A 13,589-nucleotide genomic window follows, 5' to 3' on the forward strand; every position below is an offset into this window, starting at 1 on the left:
TTAAGAGATTGATAACATATCAGTACTACCATGTATTGATTAATGCTAGCAATCAGATGATTCATGCTAGCTAGATATCACACCTGGTGTGTTGTGTGTGTGTGTGTGTGTGTGTGTGTGTGTGTGTGTGTGTGTGTGTGAGTGTGAGAGAGAGTCCTTGGCTATTTATGATGCAGCATTGCAAAAGTACTTTCCATAACAAGTCGTGTTTGTGTGTTTGGGGGGTGATTAGTATTGATTTTACGGATCGCTGACCAAGCTCTGACCCTTACATCTCAACTCTATTACTTCCTCGCCTCTGTGGAGATTAAATAAGAAAATGTACAGGTCAATAAGTCACAAACAGGACTTAATCCAAGCCTTTAGTTATGCCTTAATCGAAAAAAGAAACTACAGTCGGTCATTCTCCTTTACGTTTGATGTTGTCCTTATGTCAACATGCTCATTTATGGTCAATCTTCAGCCATAATCCGAGCCGCTATAAAGGATCTGTTCATTTCCTTGCAGTTGGAAATACTTTTTAACCTTTACCATCCGTAATATCACTTTGAATACTTACATTTTCTCTCTCTCTCTCCCTCCCTCTCTCTCTCTCTTTTCCGACCCGTCCCTGCCTCAGACCGGAGCTTCGAGGATGACGACAGTGTGGACGGGAGCCGTCCGACCTCGGGCCAGGCGGCCTTCAAGGTGCCCAAAGTCCCCAAGAAGCCTGCGGAGTCCGCAGCCGCCCGCCGGCCCAGCGCCACCGGCTCCAAGCTCAGTACGTCCTCCCACCGTCACACACACACACACACACACACACACACACCGTCCCTTTAGTCACACCTGAGGCCGTCTGGGGTCCAGCCGTCCCCTCCGGTCTGGGCGGGGGTCACCAGCATTAGGGCGGCATTAGCTCAGGGGGTAGAGCGGGTTGGCTGATAACCGCAAGGTTGCTGGTTCGATCCCCGGCTCCTCCTAGCGAGAGTGTCGAGGTGTCCCTGAGTGAGACACCTTAACCCTAACTGCTCCCGACGTGCTGGCTGTCGCCTTGCATGGCTGACGCCGCCGTCGGCGTGAGAATGGGTGTGTGAATGTCAGGCAATATTGTAAAGCGCTTTGGGTGGCCACTGGTTACAGAAAATGCGCTATATAAATGCAGTCCATTTACCATTTACCACCACTGTGTTGTTGACGGAGCGACTCCATCCAAAGAACACTCGTCTGCGTGAGCGGACGACGCTAGTGCCGGCCCGGGTTTTGTGTTCGCCAATCACCCCCCCCCCCTTACAGACTCCTGCTTCCGGCAACACGATTGTTCGTGACAAATTGCAAGGTGCGGACAAATTCACCCCCGATTTGAGCAGTCTGCCGTCAGACATCAGACTATAGATATCAATATGTAGTCTGATTTGTGAGGTTACGTTTGACGTGACGTCAGAGATGTAACAAATAAGTATTTCAAACAAAACAAGACGAAATGGTAACTTTTGACTTTGTTCCACCGGTTTAACAGTTAGAGGTCCTATAGCTCTAAAAATAGACCCCAGGTGTGAGCGGGCAGCATGGAGGACGGCTTCTCCATTTTGTGGCCGCCATTGCCCCCAGCAAAGTTAGCTAGCCCATCCATGGCTTTGAAAATGGCTATCAGGTAAATCACAGCGTGCTTGCATTGGTAAAGCTGGTACCAGAGGAGATCAGGGTGTGATTGCATTCGTAAGAGGAGGGTTACCTGGTTAACCATAGTTGACATGCTTTAGCTTCATGTGTAGGACCTTCGGTTTGATTTTTGGTCATGCCTTTTCAAACTGCTCTCTGAAATCCCCACAGGAATCAAGCACTAAATGGGGTCTGGTGAATGCAATGCTTTTGCAATTTTCAATTCGTAGCACTCTGAAGGACTTGATACTGGACTGAACTGTATATGAATTACTAAACAACTCTCTCCAGATATGTACCTTTGCTACAGCCTTTGTCTGTTTGCTGTTATCAAGCAGGGCTCATTAGAATCTGCCTTACGTGCAGAATAAGCCTCTGCATTCATTTCAACAATAACAATGGTTGTCACACATTCCCATATTTCCTTTTTTTTCACAGCATAATAGTATAGTGGTTTTGCTTTAACGTCAGGAATCCTGAATGACATGTTCATCAAGTACACATTGTTCTGTAAGACGTCCGCTATTCCTTTTCAGTTCAAATAAAGGTCCACCTGCCATCAATTTGAATTGAAATTGGAACCCACATTGATAATGCAGCGTGCTCTATGGCACACACACTAGCTTACTAGCTTACTTACACTAGCTTTGCTGGACCTGGCGGTTAGAGTAGACTTTCTCAACGTAGAGCAAAGCCATAGCCTTGCATTCGCTACATTTGTACCAATTCCCCTCATCGTGCTGTCATCTAAAACCACGATCAATGACTTGGTGTTAACAATACTCTTTTTTATTGATACTTTTTTATCAATCTCTTTTTTATTGATACTGATATCTCTACCTCTCTCCCTCTAGCTCTCTCTATCTGTCTTTCTCTCTCTACCTGTCTTTCTATCACTCTCTACTTTTCTTTCTACATCTCTCCACCTCTCTCGCTCTCTCTCTGTCTATGTCTCTCTGTTTCTCTCTCTCTCTCTCTCTCTCTCTCTCTCTCTCTCTCTCTCTCCACCTCTTTCTCTCTCTCCCTTTCCCTCTCTTTCTCTCCCCACCTCTCTCTCCCTTTCTCTCTATTTCTCTCCTCACCTCTCTCCACCTCTTTCTCTCTCTCTGTCTCTGATTCTCTCTTTCTCTCCCTCTCCCTCTTTCTCTCCCCACCTCTCTCCCTCTCTTTCTCTCCCCACCTCTCTCTCTCCCTTTCTCTCTTTCTCTCCTCACCTCTCTCTCCACCTCTTTCTCTCTCTCTGTCTCCGATTCTCTCTTTCTCTCTCCCTCTTTCTCTCCCCACATCTCTTTCTCTCTCTCTCTCTCTCTCTCTCCTCTCCACCCCTTTCTCTCTCTCTCTCTGTCTCTGATTCTCTTTCTCTCCCTCTCCCTCTCTTTCTCTCCCCACCTCTCTCCCTCTCTTTCTCTCTCCCTCTCTTTCTCTCCCCACCTCTCTTTCTCTCTCTCCCTATTGATTTCTCTGTATCTCCTATCTTGTTTTTTGCCTCTGTCAGAAATAATGCGTGTTTCCACAACCGCACGGTCGATCCCAGGCACGCACACACACACGCACATCCCTTGAACAAGCAGTCTTCAAGAGATGTGAAACATGTCTGCCGGGGATCTGTGTCCCTGACATCTGGTTGGCCGGCTACAGACACTCAGCCAATGGAAATGCTCAACAGGATTTCTGCCTCAGGGAATCTGGTTAGCGAGCTGTTTTGAGTTAGGCTGAAGGGAATGAGACTCTTGCTCTCGCTGTTTGATGGAGCAGACATGGCTGTATGAAGTTTAAATATAAAAGGTACAACAGTCAGCGGAAAAAATGAAAACATCTCACGCGTATCAATATATCCATTGTGTATGTAGGAGTATAGCCACCATGAGATAGAAATCACTTTAAACTGCAGAGGGATGGCTGCAAGGCTTAGCATATATTAGCTTCGCTAGGATTTATTTTGGCTTATGCTATTTTAACTACTGCTATTTTTATGCCAAGCAAACTTATTTTGAACCCGGCTCACCAACACCAGTATTTGATTAGTTTCGTTTTTTTTCAGTTGGCTTTCCCATATAATTTATACATTGCATCATTTTCAAACAACGCTTTTTCATCGATGCTTGTCCGAGCGACCCCAGCCTCCAGCCTCCAGCAGTGTTTCAGACCACAGATGCCTCCCACACATTATGCCAATTCCTCCCGCCGCCTCCCACCCGCCCGCCCACCCACTCAGACGCAGAGAGAGAGAGAGAGAGGGGGGGGGGGGGGGGGGGGGGAAGAATATGCTGTCGTCATTCCAAGGCGAACACAGTAATGCAGAAAACAAGGACCTGCTCAGAGCTCAGCGCTAAGCTTGGTGGTCAACACGGCCTCGTTGTGATGGTTGGTTTCCACAGAACCAGCGGAGGCGACCTGGTATTAGTTTGCTTGGTATTAGTTTGTACAGACTACAGAAGGAGGACAGTGTCATGTGTCGGGGGGAATCTTCGGCGTCGTGATACTGAGCTCAGAGCGTGGCCATGTTGGATTTGGGTGATCACCTTTTGTAGCATCGTGCCGTTCTTCACTTCACACTCTGTCAGACACACACGCACGCACGGTCGGTCCCATCCCCTCTTCTGCTCCTCTTCTTATCTCACTACCTAGCACGCTCTCTCTCTCTCTCTCTCTCTCTCTCTCTCTCTCTCTCTCTCTCTCTCTCTCTCTCTCTCTCTCTCTCTCTCTCTCTCAGTCCCCAGAGAGCTTTGTCTGAGCAGCCATTCCAGGCAGGATGTCCATAACGCAGGCTTCATCTGTGTGTGCTGTGGTCATTCCAACTGAGTTAGACAAAGCCATGCAGACGTCTAGAACGGCTGGTCTCAACGGCAGCTTGTGCACACGCTCACTCAACATAATCAATATTAACTCAACATTAACTCTCCTTCCAGCATCCAAGGAAGGAGGAGCCGGGGGCATCGACGAGGAGGACTTCATCAAGGCCTTCACCGATGTCCCCCAAGTGCAGGTAACACACACACACACACACACACACACACACACACACACACACACACACACACACACACACACACACACACACACACACACACACACAGTCTCACGTTCCATTTAAGCCACCCTGGGCAGTCTCTACCTGGAGCCTAGTAGTTAATGGATTACAGACGGTGACATGTAGTCCAGGACATCTAATGCCGCTTTTCCACCGCCAGTACCAGCTCGACTCGACTCGACTCGACTTGCCTTTTTTGCGTTTCCATTGGCAAAAAAAGTACCTGGTACCGGGTACTTTTTTTTAGTACTACCTCCGTCGAGGTTCCAAGCGAGCGGAGTAGGTACTTTTGTGTGACGTAAACAGGCTGCTGGTCACTGATTGGCCAGCGGCTGTAAATGGGAATAATCACTCAAAGTTAAGTTGTGTCCGGCGTGGCTAGAGTCCATGAACCCGCTCCCGAAGGGGAACATAGCGTTTCGCCGTGTGTGTCGCTCCTTTCCCGGGGCTAGAGTTAGGCTGCGCGTGGTTGTGTGTGTCGGACGTGGTTGTGTGTGTCGGGCGTGGTTGTGTGTGTCGGGCGTGGTTGTGTGTGTCCAGCGTGGTTGTGTGTGTCCGGCTCCGGAGGATCAGCGTTTCGCCGTTTCGTTTTAGTGTCGTTCCTTTCCTAGGGCTCGAGTTTCGCCTCCATCAACGTTACCGTATGACAACAATAGACGCGCAGTCATTTAGCGCTTTTTATTTTATTTTATTTCCCATCATAACCTTTCCCGGGAATCAGGAAATAGTCTTGATCAGATTCAGATTTCCCGGGAATCGCGTCTCCCGTGATTAAAACCTAATGACGACCCGCCCATGGTGGAGAGGTTCTTTTCTACGACCCGCCCACATTGAAGAGGTACTTTTTTAGATGGAAACGCGACCAAAGCGAGTCGAGTCGAGCTGATACTGTCGGTGGAAAAGCGGCAAAAGGAACCTCGCCCTTTGGGTTGTGGAGCATTGGCGCACCAGCTCATCACTTCCTCCCCCTGCTCTGCAGATCTACTCGGCCAGGGACCTGGAGGACAACCTGAACAAGATCCGCGAGGTCTGCTCTGACGACAAACACGACTGGGACCAGAGGGCCGCGGCGGTCAGTGCGCACACACACACACACACACACACACACACACACACACACACACACACACACACACACACACACACACACACACACACACACACACACACACACACACACTGGGACCAGAGGGCCGCGGCGGTCAGTGCGCACACACACACACACACACACACACACACACACACACACACACACACACACACTGGGACCAGAGGGCCGCGGCGGTCAGTGCACAGACAGACAGACAGACAGACACCACACACACACACACACACACACACACACACACACACACACACACAGAGACCCACACATCCCCATGCACTCAGACACTCAATTAACTAAATTTATACTCTGTTTCTCCTTTTGTAATACACACACTCTAAACACGGACTAATGCCAACGCTGCCCCTAATGGCCCAGCTGCCAACTGTAGACATCGATTCACTGAGGACTCCAGCACACGCAGTCCTCACATGACCCCGACAGCGATGCTGCGACCGCGGGTTTACGTTGGATCACTTGAGTGAGCGGCATCACTTCATCAATCAGCGCGGGTCGCTCTGCACCACTCCTCTTTCCAAAGAATAATATTTCTCGTGGAACAATCCGGTGTGAGCCAGCCCCTCACTACACCGACATCACTTGACTTGAATTCCTACTGCTTCAGAATAGTCCTCTGGAGAATAAGTCCCGCCCCCAGAGGTCTCCCGGTTCCCTCGGTCAAACGTCTACGGGGAGTAACATGTTTGGGGTTTATGAATGATCGTACACAACAAACTCTGTAGGGGGCGGAGAAGTAAAAGCTGCGTCACGTTTTGAACTGCACACTTTTACCATCTAGTTTCGACTGGCTTTTTTGGATTGTCGGTGCCATTAAAGTAGTAAACGATTATTAATGCTACTTTAAAATCCAAAAACCCAGTTGAAACTAGATGAGAACGGTTGTAGTTGAAAACGTGACGCAGCTTTCACTTCTCCGCCACCTACAGAGTTTGTTATGTTACGATCATTCATAAACCCCAAACATGTTACTCCCCGTAGACGTTTGACCGAGGGAACCGGGAGCCTCGGAGGCGGGACTTATTCTCCAGAGGTCTATGAGCGTGAAGGCGCCGTTCTTCAATGTTGTCCCTCTCTCTGGTCTCTGATTGGTGCTCTGGTCCTGTCCCGTCCGCCCACACAGATGAAGAAGGTGCGCTCCCTGCTGGCGGCCGGCGCGGCCGACTACGACTGCTTCTACCAGCACCTGCGTCTGCTGGACGGGGCCTTCAAGCTGTCCGCCAAGGACCTGCGCTCGCAGGTGGTGCGCGAGGCCTGCATCACCGTGGCGTGAGTAGACACACACGTGCACACACGCACACGCACAAGCACACATGCACACGCACAAGCACACGCGTGCACACAAGCACAAGCATTTCATGTTCTATCGCCTCATGTTGGCTGAACCAATCACGTGGCTGGACAGGCAGGGATCTGTAGGCGCGTAATTAGCAGGGGGGGAAAAAAACAAAAAAAAAGGTGTCTTTAAAGGCTTCAAATCGACACCTTGTAGTCTCCCACTGTAGAAATACACTTGTTGTTAAAGTCCCCTTCTGAAAGCCTCAGCCACGTCAGCCCATGTGAGTGAGTTTTCTCCCTCACAACATCTCCGTAATGTAACGGGTAACTCGTTGCCGTTTCTCTTTTCCGAGCTCTGCCATCTTCCCCAACAAATTCTGCTGTATCGCGTCAGCCTGCTGGATCATAGAGTAGTCGTCACCTTACCGCCCCCCGCCCGCACTGTCCTTAGACGAGTTATTCAGTGGATGGCTACCGAGACAGACTCTTAACACAATGAATACATTAGGAAGAAGGTCCATGTGCCGTTCATTGGAGTGTAGGAACACTGATGGTTATTGAAGATGCTGGCGGTGACACATGTGTTCCCAGAGGCCGTGTTTGTGACTCCTCTTTTTGTGTGCGCTCAGCAACTTGTCCATGGTGCTGGGGAACAAGTTTGACCACGGAGCCGAGGCCATCGTGCCCATCCTCTTCAACCTCATCCCCAACTGCGCCAAAGTCATGGCCACCTCCGGGGTGTTCGCCATTCGCTTCATCATACGCGTGAGACACACACACACACACACACACACACACACACACACACACACACACACACACACACACACACACACACACACACACACACACTCTCTGTCTCTGTCTGTCCCTGTTTCTGTCTCTCTCGGTCTCTGTTGCTCTCTGTCTGTCTCCGTCTCTCTCTGTCTCTGTCTCTCTCTGTGTCTGTCTCTCTCGGTCTCTGTGTCTGTCTCTCTCTGTCTCTGTGTCTGTCTCTCACTGTCTCGCTCTCTCTCTCTCTCTTGCTTTCGCTCTCACTCTCTCTCAAAGGTCTCATGCCTCAAATGTTTCTGTAAAACAAAATGTTACAGCTTTTGATATTATCATAGCCATTGACTGTCTAAATATATATATCTGTGCTCTTATCTCTCTCTCTCTCTCTCTCTCTCGCCATCTCTCTCTCTCTGCAGCACACTCACGTTCCCAGACTGATACCCCTCATCACTAGTAACTGCACGTGCAAGTCTGTGGCAGTCCGAAGGTAAGAAGCTCCACAATGGTCCTGATGATGATGATGATGAAGGAGTGCGTGACGCGTGGTCTGTGCGCTGTGTGTGTTTCTCAGGCGCTGCTTTGACTTCCTGGACCTGCTGCTACAGGAGTGGCAGACCCACTCTCTGGAGAGGTGAGCCCAAGATACCGTCTCACACACACACACACAACCATCCCATCACTTTTGTTTACTTACTTAACGTTTGCGCAGTATTTCTGTTTGATAATTGCAATTGATTTCTAGGACTTTTAATGTTGAAATTTCTCATGTATTTTTTCCTTTTTATTCTTTACCCGTCCAGACACACAGCAGTCCTCGTCGACAGTATCAAGAAGGGTCTCGGAGATGCAGACTCTGAGGCCAGAGTCGAAGCTCGCAAGTAAGACACACGTCAACCCTCTCTCTCTCTCACACACACACAACCCTCTCTCTCACACACACACAACCCTCTCTCTCCCACACACACAACCCTCTCTCTCCCACACACACACAACCCTCTCTCACGCACACACAACCCTCTCTCTCCCACACACACACACAAACCTCTCTCTCACACACACACAACCCTCTCTCTCCCACACACACAACCCTCTCTCTCTCACACACACACACACAACCCTCTCTCTCCCACACACACAACCCTCTCTCTCCCACACACACACAACCCTCTCTCTCCCCCACACACACAACCCTCTCTCTCTCTCACAGACACACTCCTCACAGACTCACCACGCAGTATCGACACATCATGAAAACATGTGCGACTGAATTAGTAACATGTGAAACTCCAGACCTTTATCTCACTCTCGCAACCCTCTGTCTCCGTTTCTCTATTATCCCCCTCCTCTCCCACTCACTCTCTCTCTCACTCTCTTTATCCCTCCTCCTCTCTCCCTCCTCCTTCTCTCTGTCTCCCTTCACTCCTCTCCCTCCCACTCTTCCTCTTTCCATTCTGCTCCTACCCCCTCCTCTATTTCTCCCTCCTCCTCCTCCTCCTCCTCCTCCCCCTCCCTCCCTCCCTCCCTCCCTCTCTGTGTCTCTCCCCCTCCCTCCCTCTCTTCCCCCTCCCACCCTCTCCTCCTCCCTCCCTCCCTCTCTGTGTCTCCCTCCCTCCCTCCCTCCCTCTCTTCCCCCTCCCTCCCTCTCTGTGTCTCTCCCCCTCCCTCCCTCTCTTCCCCCTCCCTCCCTCTCTGTGTCTCTCCCCCTCCCTCCCTCTCTTCCCCCTCCCTCCCTCTCTGTGTCTCCCTCCCTCCCTCCCTCCCTCTCTTCCCCCTCCCTCCCTCTCTGTGTCTCCCTCCCTCCCTCCCTCCCTCTCTTCCCCCTCCCTCCCTCTCTGTGTCTCTCCCCCTCCCTCCCTCTCTTCCCCCTCTCTCCCTCCCTCCCTCTCTTCCCCCTCCCTCCCTCTGTGTCTCTCCCCCTCCCTCCCTCTCTGTCTCCCCCCCTCCCTCCCTCTCTATGTCTCCCCCCCTCCCTCCCTCTCTGTGTCTCCCCCCCCTCCCTCCCTCTCTGTGTCTCCCTCCCTCTCTGTGTCTCCCCCCCTCCCTCCCTCTCTGTGTCTCTCCCCCTCCCTCCCTCTCTGTCTCCCCCCCTCCCTCCCTCTCTATGTCTCCCCCCCTCCCTCCCTCTCTGTGTCTCCCCCCCCTCCCTCCCTCTCTGTGTCTCTCCCCCTCCCTCCCTCTCTGTGTCTCTCCCCCTCCCTCCCTCTCTGTGTCTCTCCCCCTCCCTCCCTCTCTATGTCTCTCCCCCTCCCTCCCTCTCTGTGTCTCTCCCCCTCCCTCCCTCTCTGTGTCTCCCCCCCTCCCTCCCTCTCTATGTCTCTCCCCCTCCCTCCCTCTCTGTGTCTCCCTCCCTCCCTCCCTCTGTGTCTCCCTCCCTCCCTCTGTGTCCCCCTCCCTCCCTCTCTGTGTCTCTCCCCCTCCCTCCCTCTCTGTGTCTCTCCCCCTCCCTCCCTCTCTCTGTGTCTCCCTCCCTCCCTCCCTCTGTGTCTCCCTCCCTCCCTCTGTGTCCCCCTCCCTCCCTCTCTGTGTCTCCCCCCCTCCCTCCCTCTGTGTCCCCCTCCCTCCCTCTCTGTGTGTCTCTCCCCCTCCCTCCCTCTCTGTGTCCCCCTCCCTCCCTCTCTGTGTCTCCCCCCCCTCCCTCCCTCTCTATGTCTCCCCCCCTCCCTCCCTCCCTCCCCCTCCTCCTCCTCCCTCCCTCCCTCCCCCTCCTCCTCCTCCCTAGGGCCTACTGGGGTCTGAGGAACCACTTCCCCTCTGAGACGGACGCTCTGTTCAACTCTCTGGAGCCGTCGTACCAGCGCACCCTGCAGTCCTGCCTGCGCAGCTCCGGCAGCGTGGCCTCGCTGCCCCAGAGCGACCGCTCCTCCTCCTCCTCCCAGGAGAGCCTCAAGTAACGTCCCCGCGCCCCCCCCCCCCCCACACACACACATAGGCCTTAGTACCACGGAAACATCCAGAACAACGTCCCCGTGCCGCCCGCCCCCCCCCACATACACACAGGCCTTAGTACCACGGAAACATCCAGAACAACGTCCCCACGCCGCCCGCCCCCCCCCCACACACACACACACATAGGCCTTAATAGACCTCTGAAGAATAAGTCCCGCCCCCGAGGCTCCCGGTTCCCTCGGTCAAACGTATACGGGGAATAACACGGGGTTTGTGAATGAGCGTACATAACAAACTCTGTAGGTGGGTGGCGGAGAAGTAAAAGCTGCGTCACGTTTTGAACTACACACTTTTTCCATCTCGTTTCGACTGGCTTTTTTGGATTTTCGGTGCCATTAAAGTACTACTTTAACGGCACCGAAAAGCCAGTTATTCCCCATAGACTTTTGACCGAGGGAACCGGAGCCTCGGAGGCGGGACCTATTCTTCAGAGGTCTATACAACGGAAACATTCATAGCAGCGTCCAGGAAACTCAATCATTATCTCAGCGAAAATGTTCAATATTTGAAAATATTGTCAAATGGTCACAGAAATATGAGCAACAACCTCACCAAAAGGATGTCTGTATGGTGGGTTTGGGTTTGAGCTTACCTCTCTCCGTTTTAAAACACTTCCCAGACGTACCAGATGGTCCATGTCAAGTCAGGAAGGGTATACAAGCGTCTACGGAAGTTGTTTCATTAAAACGGATGAAAGGATAGGAATTCACACAGTTAGTCTAAATCAGGAGAGATAAAGTGACTTCCTGTATGCTTGACTCAGTGAAGCAAATGCACATGAAACATTGTGACCGGTCATTGTGTAACCACACTTTGGGCCTCACTCAGGCTCCACAGGAAAGGTGGCATTCCTTCAGATTCTCCTAAATGAAACATACGTAACTTAAATAAGTTATTCGGAAGAATTGCCATTTTCCTCGCAGACCTTTTTTAGAAAGAAAAATGAACAAACGCGCTAATCCCGTCGGGAGATGGCCGGTTTGAGTAGCCTCTCTGGGGTCCAGTGGTCACAGAGGCTGTGTGATGTATTACGTAGACAGCAGTCTCTCCGCTGTGTATTTGTGTAACGTATTACTGTAGTTTGTGGTGGAGTCTTGAGGCCAAGGGCATCAGGAATCAAACTGTTGTTGCTGTTTGTGTCTTGACCTACTTTCATCTCCTCTCAGTCGCCCTCTAACCTCCAAGTGGTCAGCGGCCCCGGGGAGAGGTGAGTCACACACCCACACGCCACCAGCTCACCCACCGCCACAGCGTCTCTCTCAAGCTCCACAATCAAGTGCATACTCGCACACATACACACACAGGCTAATATGCTCTCACACACACACACACACACACACACACACACACACACACATTGACCCATTTATCAGGCACAAATAAACACACAACACGCACACACACCCCAGTCTTCCATGCAGACCTCCATCTTCCCCCTTGCAAACCCGTTCACATCTGCCCGTGTCCGGTCTCGTATAGTGAAGTCCACATGTTATGATTTGATATACATCCTCCATCCTCGTGGTTGTACACACACATACCATTATGCGTGTCCCTGTATATGGATGTAGTAGGTGTGTCTGTGCGTAGTTCTTGCATGCGTTTTGTGATGTGTATATCCCCCCCCCCCCCCCCCTCCCCTATCCACCCACCCACCCCACCCCACCCCACCCCACCCCACCCCACCTCCACCTCCACTCCACCCCTCCTGCCCCCCCCCCTCCCCCTCTCCCTCCCTCCCTCCCATCAGTCCCCGCGGGGTCAAAGCCCGGCCTGTCGCCGGCCTCCCTGCAGCGTTCCCGTAGCGACGTGGACGTGAACGCGGCCGCGGTCGCTAAGCACCGGAGCGTGGGCCAGGCCCGGGCGGCCGGCCGACTGCCCCCCGGCTCCTATTCGTCACTGGGTAAGGGGACCCTGTCAGGCACCGCCGAGACGTCCGTCCAATCGGCGGCCTGTATCGGAGTCGTCACTTGGGGTCGCTCCGTCAGCGGGACACGTAGCGCGGTGCTTCTCTGAAGTGCCCTTAAAAGGCAGAGCGGCGGCGGTGGGGGGGGGGAGGGGGGAGGGGGGAAGGGGGGGAGGTCCGCTGGAGGCTGGCGTGACCTCAGGACCCCAGCGAACGCAGCGGCGGCGGCAGCAGCAGTACTGCAGCCTTTGCTGATGGGATTTCAGGTCCTTGAAGTGGAGCTGGGATTAGCACTGACCCCCACCTTCACACCCCACCTCTTTCTATCTCCCCTTCTCCTCTCCCCTCTCTTCTCCCTTCCTCTCCTTCTCCCCTCTCCTCTTCTCCCCTCCTCCCCTACTCTCCTCCTCTCCTTCTCTCCTCTCCTCTTCTCCTCTCCTCTCCTCTACCCTCCCCTCCTCTCCTCCTCTCCTCTTCTCCCTCTCCCCTCCTCTCCCTCTCTCCTCCTCCCTCCTCTCCTCTTCTCCCTCCCCCCCTCCTCCCCTCCTCTCCTCCTCTCCTTCTCTCCTCTCCTCTTCTCCTCTCCTCTCCTCTACCCTCCTCTTCTCCCTCCTCTCCTCCTCTCCTCTCCTCTCCTCTCCTTCTCCCCCTCCTCTCCTCCTCTCCTCTCCTCCTCTCCCCTCCCCTGGTCCGATCCGTCTCCTCTTTCACTCCTTCCTCCCAATGCTTCTCGCTCCTCTCCTCTTTCACTTGTCCTGCTCCTTCCTACTATCAACCAAACCCCTCCCTCCCTCCCCTGGTCTCCTCCTCCTCCCCCCCTCTCTCCTCTTCCTCTGTGTCTCTTCTCTCTCCTCCTCTGTCTCTCCTCCTCCTCCCCTGTCTCTCTCTCCTCC

The 13,589-nt window shown here is 52.7% G+C and overlaps 1 protein-coding gene across 1 annotated transcript; it reads left to right on the plus strand.

The window, feature by feature from the left end:
• Positions 1-619: 619 nt before the first annotated feature.
• LOC311372694 (CLIP-associating protein 2-like) lies at positions 620-13,201 on the plus strand (the record flags this gene model as incomplete). Its single annotated transcript, XM_084489657.1, has 11 exons — positions 620-760; positions 4,548-4,624; positions 5,649-5,741; positions 6,916-7,061; positions 7,700-7,835; positions 8,261-8,331; positions 8,416-8,475; positions 8,645-8,722; positions 10,564-10,731; positions 11,957-11,997; positions 12,541-13,201. Coding segments are annotated over 11 exons (1,277 nt in total), but the record flags the coding sequence as incomplete, so codon positions are not given.
• Between the last annotated feature and the right edge of the window lie 388 nt (positions 13,202-13,589).

The sequence above is a fragment of the Micromesistius poutassou genome (assembly GCF_964030765.1).
Source record: "Micromesistius poutassou genome assembly, contig: SCAFFOLD_5761, whole genome shotgun sequence".
Lineage (NCBI taxonomy): Eukaryota > Metazoa > Chordata > Actinopteri > Gadiformes > Gadidae > Micromesistius > Micromesistius poutassou.